The sequence below is a fragment of the Mustela nigripes genome, chromosome 9 (assembly GCF_022355385.1).
Source record: "Mustela nigripes isolate SB6536 chromosome 9, MUSNIG.SB6536, whole genome shotgun sequence".
NCBI lineage: Eukaryota > Metazoa > Chordata > Mammalia > Carnivora > Mustelidae > Mustela > Mustela nigripes.
Window position 1 is genome coordinate 30,820,846 of NC_081565.1, and position 18,798 is coordinate 30,839,643.

The 18,798-nt window shown below is 40.3% G+C and overlaps 1 protein-coding gene and 1 pseudogene across 1 annotated transcript in view; one reads left to right on the top strand and one right to left on the bottom strand.

The window, feature by feature from the left end:
• INVS (inversin) overlaps window positions 1–18,798 on the bottom strand; it is a 165,677-nt gene that overhangs the window by 77,474 nt on the left and 69,405 nt on the right. The window contains exons 4-6 of the mRNA XM_059411193.1: window positions 11,123–11,296; window positions 7,552–7,719; window positions 2,698–2,878 (exon numbers count right to left, since the gene is read on the bottom strand). Coding sequence (XP_059267176.1) covers window positions 2,698–2,878; window positions 7,552–7,719; window positions 11,123–11,296 — 523 coding nt within the window. The remainder of the gene's footprint in view (window positions 1–2,697; window positions 2,879–7,551; window positions 7,720–11,122; window positions 11,297–18,798) is intronic.
• Window positions 15,291–15,720, top strand: LOC132024911 (large ribosomal subunit protein eL31-like; annotated as a pseudogene).

Consider the following 18,798-nt stretch of genomic DNA (forward strand, 5'->3'; position numbering starts at 1 on the left):
CACCTTACGACACTGCCCACAGAACAGGTGGGAAGCCGGCCCCTGACAGCCGTCACTGTCCCCAGTTTCCAGGTTGCACCGCGCCACTGTTCTCTTCCGAGGTTCAGGAGGTTGCGCTACCATACATTCTCCTGTGATCTCTGCCGCCTCCTCCCAACCCCTTCTGCCCACCCCCCTCCACTTTTTTCACATCTAGGCAGTGATTTCAAGTCCAAGGAAGCACGTGGCAGGAATGATGAGGTGGTGGCAGAGGAAACAGCCCGCGGTGTATTCATTCAAGAGGTTGTGGTTTCCACAAGTGAGGGGCTGTAGGGAGGATCAAAGAATGAACAAACCCGAAAACAGCAGATTTGGGAAACCTAAATTTCAGGCATTCTACTGCCTCAGCCCAGTGGGGACCTGGGCGATGAAGATTCCATCAGCAGAACAAGGACGCACTGCATGAAAACCAGGCAGAAAAAGGGAATCTGAGGGGGAGTCATGCTCCTCGACCGGCTCCCACACATGATCTGAGCTGTGATTCCTGGAGATGGGCAAAGAGGAGGACCACAGGCAGGCTGTTGGGACACATGCCATCTTGTTGGAAAGGTGAAGAGAAAAATTCAGTAAAGGTCATATGAAAACACACTATGGGGCAGGGAAAAAGGAACATCATTGCAAAGATGAAGCGTGTACCTCAGAAGATGATCGAGAGAAGGATCCAGAGGAAAATTTCAGGAAACCATCTGGCATCCTTGACTTGTGCAAAGAGATGGGCTCTATGAAATGAAACAGGATATCCTAAAAAGGACATAATCCGAAATGAAAAGGTGATGGAAGGCGGGGAAAAGGAAATAAGTCGAGATACAAAGAAATTTGGATGAGAGAAGGAAATCAAAATACAACCTAAAATACAATCGATGATGGGCAGAAAGAAAGCAGTACTTACGGAATGAAGTCAAGGTACTGATATGGAGACAAATTTGGGAAGTCCTCTTAGGATGCCAAGGAAAAGAAAGAGGGGAAGACACTGCATATTGAAATGAGATCTAAATAATAATTTTAAATCTGACAATAAAACTGAATGCAAATGCAAAAGTATTTTAGAAAGATACAGTGTGTAATCTAAAAACTAAGTCCATAATAATAACTGGGAAAAACTTCAGATTATATTAACAAATACTAAAAAAATGATAAGGAAAAGGGTGCTAAGTGGAAATCAGTAGATGTACTTTTGCTTTTAACACAAAAACTCAGGTTTTTAAAAGTTTTTGATGAATTTTAAAGTAGAATCTAAAAACCCTCCTAGGGACACCTGGGTGGCTCAGTCGTTAAGTGTCTGCCTTTGGCTCAGGTCATGATCCCAGGGTCCTGGGATTGAGCCCCACATTGGGCTCCCTGCTTGGCTGGAAGCCTGCTTCCTCCTCTCCCACTCCCTCTGTTTGTGTTCCCTCTCGCACTATGTCTCTGTCAAATAAATAAATAAAATCTTAAAACAACAACAACAACAAAACCTCAAGTCTCTGGAAGACCTTGCAGCCTCTTTAAAATAAATAAATAAAAATAAAAAAAATAAAAGCCTCCTAAAACAATAGGCGATTCAAAACTAAAGAACAACAAACCTAATCTATATACCAAAAGGCAGAAAACAAAGGAAGTTTTGGGGGGGACCCAAATTAAGAAGAAAAAAACCCACCAATAATACTCAAAAACCACCAAAAATACTCAAAATACTCAAAAAAGACCAAATTATATACCTTATAACAGTGAGGGTGTTTTTTTTTTTTTTTTAAGACTTTATTTATTTGAAAGGGAGAGAATGAAAAAGAGAGAGAGAGTTAAGAGTACAAGACAAGTCGGGGGAGAGGCCGAGGGAGAAGCAGACTCCCACTGAGCAGGGAGCCCCATGCAGGACTCCATTCTATGGGACTCCAGGATCATGACCTGAGCCGAAGGCAGTTGCTTAACCAACTGAGCCACCCAGGCGCTCATAACAGTGACTATTAACGGCTAAATCTCCTTCACTAAAAGAGAAAGGCTCTCAGACTGTGTCCCCTGCAAAATCATATTTACACTCTTTCATGTGACAGAGAGAGACCCAAAAAGGTTAAGTAAAAGGCTTACTGGGAAAATATGAAGAAAACAAATAACATATTATAGTATTTGTACAAACATAAAATTAAAGTCCCTTCCTAAACACATAGGCATTGAATGTGAAGAGAAGATTATTTTATATTGACATTTGTTGATGAATGTGGATGACTTTTATTTTATTTTATTATTTATTTATTTGACAGAGAGAGAGCGCGCACAAGCAAGGGGACTGGCAGGCAGAGGGAGAAGCAGGCTCCCTGCAGAGCAAGGAGTCCAGTGTGGGGCTCAATCCCAGGACCCTGGGATCATGACCTGAGCCAAAGGCAGATGCTTAACTGACTGAGCCACCCAGGCACCCAAATGTGCGTTCCTTTTAAAATACAAATGAAAACATGTTAAGACATTATGTTGAAATTAAAACCAACATATAACAGAGAATGTATCTGTAGTCCTAAAATTTAAGCATAAAACAGAGAGATTTAAGTATGAGATGCCGCATATCAACTGAAAATTAAAATAATTAAATGGGAGGTGGGAGCTGATGGGGTAAGGGAAGCCATGCAAAGTTTCTTGTATGCGTGTAGTTCCTCTTACCGTTGATCCTTTGATTCACAGTTAACTCACCTAGCAAAGCTGCCCAGTGAAGTGGGGTTCGAAATAAGTTATCATAAGATGTTATATTGCAGCTTTCATAGGAGGTCAAGACATCAACCACTGTCACATTCCCATCAGCGACTGCAAAGTGAAGGGGGGTCCGACCCTCGTAGTCTTGCCAGTTCAGTAAAGACTCCGTGGGAGCAGCATCCTATTTTTAAGGAATCGGAGATGTTAGACACATATGGAATCCTCAATAAATCACACTGGACATATGTAGTAACTGGGCGATTTTCTAAACTTGTATATTCTCTCTTAGCACAAAGTGGTAAAATTCAAGAAAAAAAGCATACATTCTAAATCTTTAAGAACTGGTAATGTTTAACCCTAAAAAAATGCAGAAAAGAAACAATAAACACCAGTACTGATTATCCAGATTAAACAGTTGTCAATATCTTGTCTAAGATATGCTATATGCTATATGCTATGGGTTCAGCTGAAGCTGCATGTTTTGTACTTCTGTTATGTATCTGTACATCCATAACAACACGTTATTTATGTATGTATGCTTTCAATATTTATACCTTTGAATTTATACTCTGTATATCTTTTGGCAATTTTTTCTTTCAATGCTATACTTCTGGGTATTTATGTTGATACTAGTTCTTTTGTTAAACCACAACTTAATTACCCCTTCTCCTACTGAAGGACAGTTAGGTTATTTACATTTTTCTATTATTAACAATAACGCTGCATTGAACATGCTTTCTTTACAGGTCTCCCTGTAGCCCACGTGTGAGATTTTTCTCTAGCCCAGACACCTAGCAGGGGAATTGCTGGGTAGAAGGAGGATATTTATATTTTCAGCTAGGTATTATTAAACTGCTCTCCAAATGGTTACCCTCATTAACACATCCATGACAATGTGTAAAAGTTTTTATCTCCCCACATGCTGGCAACATGCCGGCACAAATTCACCCCTTGGTATTATATCAAGCTTACTACATTGCTTCCCTTGTAGGTGTGGAAAGCATTTTGCTGATGTTTTAATTTGTATTTGTTTTATGAATGAGGTTGGGATTTATCATATGTTTATAGGCTGTCCTGTTTAAATCAACAGTTCACATTTACTCGTTTTTTTTCTATGAGGTCTTTGTAGCCACTGGTTAGGTCCCCTTTCGAGAATAAAGGGCTTCTTCCCCAGCCTCTATGAGTGCCGCAGGCAGATGAGAGCTCTGCGGCTGCTTCAGCTAGAGACAGCTGCCGCCCACAAGGTCGTATTCCTGCCCAGATCAGGTCATATGCAAAGCCAAGAGGTCCTGCCTCAATGTGAGAACTCTCCAAAGGGCCACTCCAGGTTTAGAGCTGCCTGTATAGTCACCCTATTTTATAAAACCGGTGCATGAAAGTAAAAAATTATATATATATATACATATATATGTATATATATATAAAGAATAGTTCAGAGGGCCTAATAGCAAAATGAAGTAGAGTCATTTATCTAAATAAATCAGCTCCCAGTTAAAGAAAAAAAAATCTGTGCATGTAAGGTATTATAAACACCTCAAAAAAGAGATGCATAATTTTACCATGGTGGTATTTTGGACCTTTGGGTCTCCCAAGGACTAAGATGTGTTTATAAGGGGGAGGAGGAAGCCAAATCTGTGAGGAAATAAGATATTATGAGTGACAAGTACTCTCTAAGGATTTCAGATAATGAGACTGACACATAAAGAATATAAAATAACTATCTAAAAAGCATGGAAGAAAATAAAAAATGAAATAAAAGGTGAGCAAGGAACAAAAACTATCAAAAAGACGAGGCAGACATGAGAAAAACAAAACAAGGAAACCTTTTAGTTTTTAAATTTTTTTTAAAGATTGTATTTATGTGACAGAGCGAGAGGAAGCCACAAACAGGGGGAGAGGCAGCAGACAGAGGGAGAGGGAGAAGCAGGCCCCCCGCTGAGCAGGGAATCTCGATGCTGGGCTTGATCCTAGGAGCCTGGGGACCTGAGCCCCCCAGGCGCCCCCCAGGTAGAACTTGTAGATTTAACAATATAATCACTAGGGTTAGAGGCCCAATGAAGAAGACAAACAAGGGAGTGGACTCGGTGGAGGGAAGGCTTGGTCAACAGGAAGGCACATCTGCGGTCCTAATCCAGAGCACAGCAAGAGAGAGGAGAGCGTGGATTATAGAAGACAGGAGACATGGATAATAAATGAAAAGGTCTAAAATACGTGTAACTGGGACCCTAAAGGCAGGGGTATAGAGAATGAAAGAGAGGGAATATTTAAAGAGATAATAGCTATATATTTTCCAGAACTGACATGCAGAGTATACACAAAACAGGACCAAAAAAAAAAAAAAGCCCCATCCCAAGCCACACTGGAGTGAGACTGCAGGATACCACACAGAGAAGAATATAAAAGTGGTCTGAGAGAAAAGATAGATCATCTGTAAAGTAAGACAATTAGACCAATAACCGACTCCTCCAGAGGAACAATGAAAGGCAAAAAGAAGCAAAATAATAGCCTAAAAGAGTTGAGAAGTAATCAGTGCATATACAAAATAATTGTATCTTTTAAAGTTAAATTTGTGTGTTATAAATGGATAGGGCTAAATATTAGACTACCATAGCTTGTAAACTGGAATGTAAGGAGTGATTAGAAAGCTCAAAGAGTCCACTGATAAAAATTCAAAATTAGGGGCGCCTGGGTGGCTCAGTGGGTTAAAGCCTCTGCCTTTGGCTCAGGTCATGATCCCCAAGGTCCTGGGGTCGAGCCTGGCATCAGCTCTCTGCTCAGCGGAAAGCCTGCTCCCCTACCCCCCGCCTACTTGTGATCTCTGTCAAATAAATAAAATCTTAAAAAAAAATTCAAAATTAATAAAAAGTATAGCAAGCTTATTAGATGCATATGCTAATGAATAAAAAATATCAACTGCATTTCTATTCACCTGCAATAACCAATTACATATATATCCTAGACATGCTAAAAAAAAAAAGTTCAGGGGCAAATGGCTTGCTCAGTCAGTAGAGTATGCAAAGCTTGATCTCAGGGTCATGAGTTCAAGCCCCATGCTGGTTGTAGACTCACTCAAAAAAAAAAAAAAAAAAAAAGTTCATATGGTGAGTGCTGTGAAGTGTGTAAACCTGCTGATTCACATACCTGTACCCAGAGGGATAAAAATATATTATATGTTTATAAAAAATAAAAAATTATTTTAAAAAAAGTTCAAAGCAGCACTATTTTTAAAAAAAACTGATTTATTTATTTGAGAGAGAGGAAGAGAGAGTCCATGCTGGTGTGGGAAGGGGCAGAGGGAGAGAATCTACAAGCAGGCTCCCTGCAGAGTGCAGAGTCACTCTAGGGGCTCGATCTTACCACCCTGAGATCATAACCTGAGCCAAAATCAATGAATCCCACACTTCACCCACTGAGTCACCCACATGCTCCAAAGCAGCACTATTTTTAAATAGCGAAGAACCAGAAATAGTTCCAAAGGTCTATGAGTAACTGAATAATGTGTGCCTTATTCATAGAATGGAGTACTATGTAACAGTAAAAAAGATATATTACAGTTATACACAGCATAGATGAAATCACCAGCCTAATACTGAGCAAGAAAAGCATGTTGCAAAAGAATACATTCAATGTGATTCCATGTATACAAAAGTCAAAAACATTCAAAATGAAACGATATATTGTTTCGGGATATGAATATATGTGGTAAAACTATAATGAAAATCAGGAATGATAAACATGGAATTGAGGATAGTGGCTGACTCTCAGAAAGGGGAGAATAGAATGGCGCTGGGAGGTACCCAGGAAGCTTCAAAGGTAACAGAAACGTATTCACTCTTAAACTCAGAGATGTGGGGCGACTGGGTGGCTCAGTCAGTTAAGCATGGGATTCTTGATTTTGGCTCAGGTCATGATCTAGGGTCATGAGATCGAGCCCTGCGTCAGGCTCCACACCCAGCATGGAGCTCCTTAAGCTCCTCTGCCCTTTCCCTGCTCCCCGTGCACATGCTCACCCTCTCTCAAAAACAAAAACAAAAACCAAAACTCAGGGATGAGTACATGACTATTTGTGGTTTCCATATTCTTTATATCGTACGAGTATTTTACAAATGCTATTTCCATGCAGTATTTAATAAGCACAAGTATGAAACAAAGTCGGGGGATGATGAACACAAATTCAGGGAAGTGGTTGATGGGGAACAGAGCAAGCAAGACCCAGGGAAGAGAATGTTTGGAAACTGGCACACAGGAGGGGCGCCTGCGTGGTGCAGTGGGTGGTGTCTGACTTGGTTTCAGCTCAGGTCCTTGAGAGTGAGCTCCAGTGGGGCTCTGCGCTCAGCATGGAGTCTGTGTGGGACACTTTCTCCCTCACCCTCTGCCCCCTCACTCCCTGCTCTCTCTCTCTCTCTCTCCCTCTGTCAAATAATTAAGTAAATCTTTAAAAAAAGAAATTAGGGGCACCTGGGTGGCTTGGTGGGTTAAGCCTCCGCCTTTGGCTCAGGTCATGATCTCAGGGTCCTGGGATGGAGCCCCGAATCGGGCTCTCTGCTCAGCAGGGAGCCTGCTTCCTCCCCATTCCCCTGCCTGCCTCTCTGCCTACTTGTGATATCTGTCAAATAAATAAATAAAATCTTTTAAAAATGTTTGAAAAAAGGTAAAAAAGAAATTGGCACACAGGAAATTCTGTGACCTTAAATAGCAGCGCTAAGATGTTGTATTTCTTGTGTGATGGGTTCACATGTTTGCTGGATTTCTTTTGCTTCATAATTTGAGTGTCATGTATCTGCTTTTGTATATTGGCTATTTCATAATAAAAAACTGTTCCATGGAAAGTTCCGGCACCACCACCGTACTCACCAGAATGCATCGCACTGTATGAACGGCGCTTGGATCCTTGTGGTTGGCTGCCCAGTGAAGAGGGATCTTGCCTTCCACATCAGGAATCCCAATGTTGGAGTCATGCTTGATAAGCAGCTTGACGTGCTCAGGGTTGTTGTAGTAAGCACTCCAGTGCAGAGCTGTTTGCTGCAAAATTGAGAGTCTTCAAAAAACAATAGTAACAGAGTAACAGTAACAACACAACAAACTTTTCCCAAGCTTTCATTGTGTGACAAGGCACTGTTGTAAGAGCTTTATGTATGTAACCGTCGACAGCCATCAGGACAACTCTGGGAGGTTAGTACTCTGGAAGTTGCATGTGACTGATGAGAAAATGGAGCCCCAGGAGGAGGGGTAATCTGCTCAGGGACATAAAGGTAGTAATCTCCAACATAATCTCCAGCTGAGATTTTAACCCTAGCAGCCTGAGTCCGGAATCTGACCTCTTATTCACGATAGGCACTTAGGTCATTAGGTACTAAACAATGAGATTAATAATACTGAGAAAAAGAAAAGCAGCCCAGTAGTTTATGAATAATTATCAACAAAGCAAGTGGCGATTTTGATATTACACCAAGCACTCTAAGAATTTGATAGAATGTTTTGAATTTCAATATCTATCAAAAAGAAGATCTCCATGCACAGGAAATCACGGATCTGGAATCCATTTCTTACATCAAAGTACAAATTTAAATTTAACTCTCAATTTACAGGATAAATTCTTATACCTACTACTGATGTGCAGATACATGTTGAGAATACAGCAACACTTGCTTTATTTTAGATAGAAGTTGAAAATGAACATCTTGATGGGGTACTTGGTTGACTCAGTTGGAAGAGAATGTAACTCTTGATCTCAGGGTCATGAGTTCGAGCCCCATGTGGGGTGTGGGGCTTACTAAATAAAAATTAAATAAAATGTTCCATAAATAAAATTTATTTTACAAAAAGAACATCCTGAACTTGTTGGCATTGCTTTGTAATCCCCTCTGCTGTTCTCATCAATAAACCATAGGAAGATTTCCCTACTAGAAGAGTTACTGAGGGAAAACAGAAATGGTTGTGCTGTACATTATCCCTTACGAATAGCAGCATCATCAATTCAGTCTAGAATCAGATCATTTAAACAGTAGGAACCAAGCTCACTTGCTACACTGAGAACTTTAAATGTTAACAAAAGTGGTATTCACAGAAAGTGTACCTATAGGCATTTAATATGAAGAGTTACTCATTACTTTTTATGTAGTAATGATTACAGAACAAAGCAGTCACAAATGTAAATAGCAAATAATTTCCTATAGCCACATTTTTTCTTTCCCTCCCTCTGTCCCTCCCTTCTTTTTATTTATATTTTTAGTAGGCTCCATGCCCAAGATGGGGCTTGAACTCACTACGCCGAGATCAAGAGTTGGATGCTCTACCGACTGAGCTGCTCAGGCCCCTAGATCCACATTTTGAATAAACAACACATGCTGTTTCTGTAATTCTTTTGCTATGTTATGTTTGTTCAGAACATATTTGCTGAAATGTAACATAAGACTCATTGACTCTAACAGTACAGAGTTCGGGATGTATTTTCTTCATCTTTGAAAATTTTTTTTCCAGTAATTATTATTATTATTATTTTTTACTGTGGCAAATTGTAGGTAACAACTGTTTTTAAATGTACAATTCAGTAGCAAGCACATTCCCACTGCTGGGCCACCAGCAGGACCTTCCGTCCCCAGAACTTTTTCATCTTCCTGAACTGAAACTCCAAGCCCATTCAACAGTGATACTCAATTTCCACCTCCTCCCAGCCTTTCACTCAGCATAATGGCTTCAAAGTTCATCCATTTTGTAGCATGTATCAGATTTTTATTCCTTTTCAAGGCTGAACAGTATTCCATTGCACGTACTGCACTTTGTTTCTCTAACCATCCAGCGGTGGACATTTGGGCTGTGTTCGTCTTCCCGCTCTTGTGACAATGTTGCTATAAACATGGGTGTATAAATAACCGTTCACATTCCCAATTTCGATTCTTCTGGGAACATGCCCAGAAGTAGAATGTGGGATCATAGAGTAGCTCCATGTTTAATTTTTTTTTTTTGAGAAATTGTCACACTGTTTTTCACAGTGGCTGTGTCATTTTATACTCCTACCAGCACAACACAGGGTTCTGATTTCTCCACATCTTCGTCAAAGCTTGTTATTTTCTGTGTTTGTAATAACAGCCATCCTAAGGGGTGTGAAGTGTTGTCTCATGGGGTTCTTTTTGTTGTTCAGTTTTAACATATGATATAAAATTATTGGTCTGTGATGCACTGGAAATTTAAAGAAAACACAAAAAGCGGATCCTTCCCGTTAGACGGTTCAAAAATCCCAGCTCTAGGCTTTTGTCTTGCTCTCTTCTGTATGCCTGTCTAGATCTTGCAGATGTGTTTTCCATCTGTCCGACTGGGTAACTTCCCATCCCTGTTCAGTAACAGAAGAGTACACAAGTACTGGAAGATAGCAGGGAGTTCCTAGAAGATACTGGGGAGAACATTTTAGAGCCTAAAGACATCTGTGGCTTGGCAAGTGATTAACATGTCTTTGTAGATTTATCAATGTGCTTTTTCAGCAAAATATTAGCACTACAAATGCTGTGAATAAGGAATAATATTAGTTTATAGTCACTGCAAAATAAAGTCAATGTTAATTTCAGAACGGTGTGTTACGTAACAACTAAACAAAACCTGGAAATGACATGAAGAACCTGTGAGAATAAAGGGATCAAGGGATAAAGGGAGGTGGACCCAGTGGGTTTAATCCCAAGAGTTTTAACTACGTGGGAGTGTCGGAGTTAGCAAGGCTCCATGATTCAGTGCCTGGTCGAAAGGAAGTGGACTGCTGCACTCGTCTAACTAAACACCGTATTTTTTTCATGTCAAGAGCGGTGAAAGCGTCGATTGAAACAGTGACCGGCTTGTACAAGCTGGTGAAAGTCAAGAGCTGGGAAGATCAGAGATCTGGGCATTGTGTTAAACACTATATGTGTTCTCTTACTTTATCTTCAACAACCCTGTCATTCCCTTTTCACATAAGAGAAAACAGAAGCGTAGAGGAGTTAAGCAAATTTGCCCAAAAGGTGCAGAACGGGTTCCGTTGTGGCTTCTAGACTGAAACCCAAGGAGTTTGATGCTAAAGCCCAGGCCATTAAACCACTATGGGCCTCCTACGTTGCCCCCAGCCATTTGGCCACCACAAGTCTAACACCAACGGAAACTAGCGCTACTAGCTATCAAACAGTAGGCTCTGAGGGTAGGCCTGGGTCGAATTCTGGTCCTGCCACTTGGATCTCGGACAGAACTTTAATCTTCCCCGTCTGTGATTATACTACCTGCCGCACGTGGCTGGTGGGAGGATAAAAGGGCCAAATTTAAGTGAAGTATTTCACCCCGTGGCGGGTACAAAGACGAGAAAATGTTCCAGTAAGTGATGAGTGATAATTCTTCTTGAGGTTTTACATCCTAAAAGGAAGCATTGGCTTGCTGCTCTTATTCGCGTCCAATTTGGACAGCCCCTGACCTTGTTCTTATCCTGGGTATCCACTTCTCCAGGCGCCGTGAACTTCAGCAGGAGCGCCAGACACTTCGGGCTCCTGTGCCGGGTGGTCAAGTGCAGGGGGGTCATCTCTTCCAGATCCTTTTGCATCCAGTTTGCTCTGCGCGCGAGTAGGAGCTTCATGAAGCGATAATTCCCCTAAATGAAAAAATAAGAGGCAGGAAGAAGAAAGGTAGTCTGGGGCCGAGACGTTTTCTACATTTTAAAATGTTTTCGATATTTTAACTATCCCGTTCGAGTAAAAAATATTCAGGTAAATTGCCCAAAGGAAAAATACTTACAATCCCACTACCCCGCCAATTGTTTTCCCTTTCCATCTTCCCTGCCGATCACTTTCTAGGGCACACAGTTTACCCGGTGGCTGGTCCACGCTTCGTTGGGTTAAAGCATTACCCTTTTTTAAACTGTTCTATTATTGTTTCCAATATTTTCTTTTCTAGAAAATGCTACGATGTACTTTTATTTCCCCATGGTTTTTCTTAGTTTTCTTCATGAGAAGAAATGATCAGAAACCAATTTGCTGGGTCAAAGGAGTTTGCCCATTTCATGGTTTTTGGTGTATTTTCCAAATTGCTATCTAGTAGCAGCAAGGAGGTAGGCTTCGGCTCATTCTGACCAATATATCTATCACCTATTATTAATATGCAAAGTATAACAACCTTGTGAAATGAGTGGTGATATAAAACTCCAATTTACAGGTGAGGGGAGTGAGATTCACAGGGGCTGAATGCTTTGTTCACGGTCATCTGGTTCAGAGCGCAGGTAGTTAGTTTTCTTGGAGAGAGCAATGTATAGGTACAACAGGGACAGAGGCATCTTGTTCAAAGTCTGGGTGGGTATTATAGAGGGCACGGATTGCATGGAGCACTGGGTGTGGTGCAAAAATAATGAATACTGGGGCGCCTGGGTGGCTCTGTGGGTTAAGCCGCTGCCTTCGGCTCAGGTCAGGATCTCAGGGTCCTGGAATCGAGTCCCGCATCGGGCTCTCTGCTCAGCAGGGAGCCTGCTTCCCTCTCTCTCTCTCTCTCTCTCTGCCTGCCTCTCCATCTACTTGTGATTTCTCTCTGTCAAATAAATAAATAAAATCTTTAAAAAAAATAATGAATACTGTTATGCTGAAAAAAAAAAAAAAAAAGTCTGGGTCCCAGGCTCATCTGGTCACCTAAGCACCTACCCAGAAGTCACTGCAGGCTGTCCCCTTGCAGGGAACATTCTCTGTATCAGTTAAACCCTCCAATTTGGTAGAATCAACCTATCTGGAGAAAGTAGTTAAGCCACAGGGACTAGAAAACACACCGGTGGGGCTCCAGGTCAACTGCACATGTGTGTTGTAAGGGCACTTTGAAATAGAACCAAACCCTCAAAAAGTAGTCCTTTGGAGCTCCTTCCTGAGATCTAGTCCCATATTTCCAATTCTGGTTGGAGCCTCTAGTTCACTTGGTACCTAGCCTGAAGTTCAACATGACCAAACTACAGCAATAGTAGCATCAAGTTCTGTGCCTCCTTCATGCCTACTTATCTCTCCCTGTTCAAAGCAGAGTGGCAGTCAGGTTATCTGTCCTTTTCATCTTCAGAGATCTTCTACATCCTTAACACTGTTGGAAATGTATTTTTTTTTTTAGCATTATAACTCATTGATATTCTACCATGAGTGGCTAATAGGGTTAGTAAGAAGCCATCTTTCAGTGAAGCAGCACACCCTGCATTGTGACAAATGTCTTAGGCAAAGGGGATCAGCCAGAGGGACAATGAGGTGCAGAAGGATGAAGACTTGTCTGCTCACCCACAGGGGCAGCGACAGGATTCAACTCAGCTCAAGGGCTGGGCCACAGGTAAGAATCAGGGGCTAAGCAAGTGCCCATCAAGCTGTCTATATTAGATGGGCAGACTGGCAATGGACCGAAAAGTGAAGTGACCCCGCTCAATTATTTCCTCTCAGGGAGGTTTTCCTTGACCACCCTAATGTGGGAGCTTGTTTTGTTAAGTTTTATTCTAGCACCTTCCCATTGCCTTCATAGTACTTTTGCTCAGTTTGTAGTTACATACATGTTTGCTTGTTTCCCTTCACTGCGATCTCCATCACAAGCCGTAAGAGTCATGAAGACAGAGACGAGGAGCACTGGGCTTGGCATAGCTCCTGGCACAACAGAGGGGCTTACCTGAAGGATAGAGTCAATGAGAGAAAAGAAAATACCTTCCCGAGGTTTTTCTTTTTGTTTAAAAATTCTTAATGTTGCTTTATCAGATAATAATAGTTAAGCATCCTAATTCTCAGATCTCTGGTATTCGGTTACTCTTACTTTTGAATGTTTTATTTATTTGGGCGTCACTCACCTGGCTTTCTCATGGCACCCAGGGCCAGCTTTTGAGAGGTAAGGTGCTAAAATTTCCTCAAGAGGGCACCCTGCTCTAAATCTCTTGTCATCTTTTCTTTGAAAAAAGAAATGATCCCCAGCAAAAACAAATCTCTATATGGTACTTCCTATAAAAAAATAAGGCTCGACCTTTCTGAGCATAACATTTCAAATATTACGGAATAATTCATCATGACCTTTTAAAGATATTCAATCAGACAATCATTTTGATTCTGAAATTTAGGGAAAAAGGGAAGAAAAAGAGAGAAACAAGAATATATCCGTGGGGGTGACTAATGACTTACAGACGCAGTGCTTACACTGTTCTGAGGATTCAGCTTGTTAAAACATCATGCCCTCAGTAACCATATTTATTCATTCACTCAAAAAACACTCACTGAGCCCTGTCTGAAGCAGGCAACCTAGTAAAATGTTTACACTAAGCTTTACTTATTACAAAGCTCTTTGATACAGATTTTATCTTTGCTCCTCATCGAAGCAACATGGAAAGGTTTTACAGATGAAACGAAGTACCGTCCTGGGCTCCCACTTCCTCATCTGTGAAACAGGGATAACAGTACCTGAGATTATTGTGCATATGAGAGGATAAAGATCATACTTGTAAAATACTTTGAACAGTGCCCAAAGCAAATGCTTGGTAAATGTTTGCTAGTTTTATTATGAACAATCTGCCAGTGTGGAGGAGGCAACAAAATGTAGCCAATCAAGTAAACCAAGAATGGCTCATGATGGAGAGCATAGAATGATCTGACTATACATAGCATACACACTACATACACATAGCTGGTGATTAATTCAGCTGGAGAGGTTAGGAACAAATAAAAATAGTTGGAATGTTATCAGTAGTGGTTTTCTGAAAAAAAAATTTTTTTTTTTTTACATTGAGAAAGATGCCTATATTCTGCCTACAGATAATGATGACATGAGATCAATAAGGGCATACCCAGTAGGAATTCAACTGGAACCCTGGGGAGATGTCAGCTTCTGTTCCAAAGGACAGAGACACAAAAGAGGTCTTATCTACAAATGCTGGGACTAGAAACACTATAATCCATTTGGGCCATGGTCAACTTCCTGGTCTCATGAACAAGCATTTATTAGATGCTCAGGGTGTGCGAACTCAATGCTGAGAATGAGCGGAGGGAAGAGAGAATTCTAAGAGCTAAAATCAGGAGACTATTTCTAGTGTCAGTGGAAAAGGGGAAATACCAGTTTGAGACAGAAAGCTAATGTGATAACTCTCTGAAGGCTGTATGACTCTGGGGACCCACATCACAGACAATTCTGTCTCCTGCAAAGCCCTCTCATATAAAAACAAACAAACACAATGCTTAAATGTTTCCTCAATATTCCTTGAAATTCAGAATTCTTAAATTTTCTGGTTAATTCTTAAATCCAAGAATAACGAGGATTTGGAAGTTAATCTTTTAGCACCATCTCTCAGGGGCACACAGAACCTGATCCTGAGGTGAATACTGCTTCAGGATCTGCTTTTATAATTTCTGACTGAGTAGGAAACAGTATAAGAGTGAATGAGATAAAAGATGAAGAGAGTATATATACTTTATCTTTTTTAAGATCTTATTTATTTATTTGAGAGAGAGAGAGCATGAACTGGGGGGGAGGGGTAGATGGAGAGGGAGAAGCAGACTTCCCGTTGAGCAGGGAGCTCCACTCAAGGCTCGATCCCAGGACCCCAGGATCATGACCTGAGTCCAAGGCAGATGCCTAACCAACTGAGCCACCCAGGGGCCCTAATGGGGTATATATTCTTAAGAAAATGGGTGGTACTTTTCCAACCAGGGCCCAGCAGAGTGGTTCCCACGAAAAAGGGTGGTGAGAAGAAGGACCATTCTGCCATTAGCGAGATAGTGACCAGAGAACACACCATTAACATTTACAAGTGCATCTGTGGAGTGGGTTTCAAGAAGCGTGCCCTTTGGGCACTCAGAGATCCGGAAATTTGCCTTGAAGGAGATGGGAACTCCAGATGTACACATTGACACCAGGCTCAACAAAGCTCTCTGGGCCAAAGGAATAAGGAATGTTCCATACCATATCTGTGTGCAGTTATCCATTAAACGTAACAAGGATGAAGATTCACCAAACCAGCTCTACACATTGGATACCTACGTACCTGTCACCACTTTCAAAAATCTATAGACAGTTAATGTGGATGAGAACTAATCACTGATGGTTAAATAAAGGTATAAAATTGCAAAAAAAAAAAAAAAAAGAAAAGAAAGAAAGAAAAAAAATTGGTGGTAGAGAGCACAAGTAAGAGAGCTGAAGTTATAGGAAAGACCTGATTTAGTCACTAAAAGGACATTAACCCTAATGTGGTCAGGTCTGTTATGCCACTGAAATGAGAAAACATTTGCTAATGTCTCTGCAACACTGAATAAGATGTTTTCTTTTGTTAGGTAGCCATAATCATCATCTTAATCTTCCCATAATTAACTAGAGCTTCTTTTGTCTGTAATGAAAATTATTATAACATTTAGATTTCCCCTAAATGCGTGAAAAGGACTATAATATCTAAAAGGGTAAAAGAGGATAAAAAAGTTCTCTGACCCAGAGAACAGCACTGGAAAGGAGTCTGGGAAACAAATCAACCCAAAATGCTACTTTTAAACTTACATTTTTTTTTGTCTGTCCAGTTCTCTCAAATGGACTTTTTAAAGAAAAAGCATATAGTCAGTTAATCCTAATAACAATAATTTAGGAGTTTTGAGTGAAATACCTTGATATTTTCCTTTAGATATTTTATTTTTAAGAAATAAAATATAACAGATATGGCTGATACTCCCTTTGTGCTCATCTCCAATTCCATTACCTTTTCTCCTTTTCTAGAGGCTACTATCCTCAAAAAGGTGTTTATCATTTCAATGAATGCATTATTATTCTTGCTTCTTATACATATGTATCCATAAGCTACACAGTATCGCTTTACATGTTTTCATTCTTTATATAAATAGTAATGTATGAGTCACTTGTCATCTTTTACTCAAAAGCAGCATTTTTGGGATTTATCCAAGTTGCTCTGGTTCACACATTTTCCCTGGAGAAAGTATTTTGTCATATGATAATAACTATGTCTTTATTCTTGAAGGGAATATTTAGCATGTTTCCCATTTTTCACCATTCCAGACAATACTGTAGTAAATTTTCTTGTACATGTCTCCTGGTAAAATGTGCAAGAATTTCTGTAATTGCTGGGTTGAAATTGCTCTTAATTTTTTAAAAAAGATTTTATTTATTTACTTGAGAGAGAGAGCACGAGAGGGAAAAGGGTCTGAGAGAGAAGCAGACTCCCTGCTGAGCGGGGGGGGGGGGGATACAGGGCTCGATCCCAGGACTCCAGGATCATGACCTGAGCTGAAGGCAGTCACTTAACCAACTGAGCCACCCAGGTGCCCCTGAAATTGCTCTTTAAAGTCCCCTACTCTGATTTATATTCCCACCAGTAACGTATAAGAATTCTTGCTTCTTCACATCCACACCACACTTGTCATATTTGCTACCTTTTGCCAATAAAATGGACACATAATTGCTTTTTACTGTGGATTTAATTTTCATTTCCCTGATTGAGATGGAATGTTTTTATATGTTTATTGGCCATTTGCTTCTTCTGCGAAGAGCGTTTTTGTGTTGTTTACTCACTTCCCAATTTAGCTATTTGTGTTTTTCTTAATGATCTGTAGGAGTTATTTACATATTCTGGATACTAATTCTTGGTTGGTTTGCAAATATCTTCTCTCTTTGTGTGGCTTGTCTTTTGCTTTGTTTATGGTCTTCAACGGGGAATGCATTCATGATCTGAATAATGATATTGCTAACTTTCTTAGCAGTCAAGTTCCTCATCTATTTCAGAATTTTTGTTTGCAGGCTTATTTTGAAGATTGTTTATTGTTGTTTTCATTTTTTTCTTTTTGCCTCTCCCTCTCTCTCCTGCTCACCCACCCAGCTGCACATCTACTCCTGGCCCACTAAGAATCTGCTCTTACAATGCTCACTCTAGCCCTGTCTCCAGTGATCTGAGGGATGTCTTCCTTGTCCTGAGGCTGGATCTGTCCTGCTCCTGCCCCTTCTCTAGACAAAGACCTTCCTCCAAAGCAACAGCCTCATATTAAGGTGAAAACTACCTCACCCCCCCCCCCCGCAATTCTAAGTATTTTCATGGCTTTAGTGTGCATACGACCATTTTCACTTGCTTAGTGGGAAAAAGGGAGTGTCTTCCTGAACCGGAAGTATCTGAAATCATATTCGACAAGACTGCTTTCTGTTCCTGGTTAAGTGCTTTAATCATGAACTTCTAGACTACTGACAGCTGACCTTCAAAATATTCTGAATCTCTACCTTTACATTTTTTCTCCAAACAGCTACTGTATTTTCTGTACCCGGCTCCTTGGGACCTTTGCTGTGTGGTTCCTCTTCAGCTGAAACAATTACTTGAACAGACTCCAAAGCTTAAGACTTGGCTAACCCTGCCTGTAGCAGCCCTTCTCCCTACTGAAACAAAAGAGAACAAAGATTTCCCCAACCCAATACCACACTTTGTGACCTATATGTTTCCCAACTAAGATCTTTGCATTCTTGTTCTGTGTCCTCATCACTTATATTTACTCTCAGTGTAGTTGAGGAGAAAGCAACTGTTGGTAAGTTTGTATATAACTTTGTCTTAGAAACATTATAAAAAATATACACATGTGTATGTATATATATACATATATACATACACATATAGTAAATAGTTGAGATTGGGCTATGCTATACTATAGTATATACTATAGTACATTATAAATATATATATAAATCTGTGTGTGTGTGTGTGTGTAAAAGAGCACATACGAATGTAAGGTAGGCATTCTGTCCTATTTCATTCCAAATCCTAATCATTATGTACCCAAAGATATATTATTTATAACTGAAATGGAAATACAGAAACATGATTTATTATTAATTCTAATATTTCTATAATTATATATTTATAAACACTCAAGGCATTTGCAATATTAATTTTTTTAAAAGAATCACTATCCCTAGGAAGCATTTAGGTCACAAATATTAGTGATCTCATTACATCAAATTTTCCTGTAATGGTTGCAGACACAAATGAGTCTTGGAAATAGCACAGGAGTGCTGGGAACAGCAATCTGCCATGGGTCCTGAGTGTCCCTGCATGTGTTTACTGGGTATGCCAAGAATGCAAAGCCTTGACTCCTCTTAAGCCATTTCTCAGAGTTGGGTTTGCAGCCAGCAATC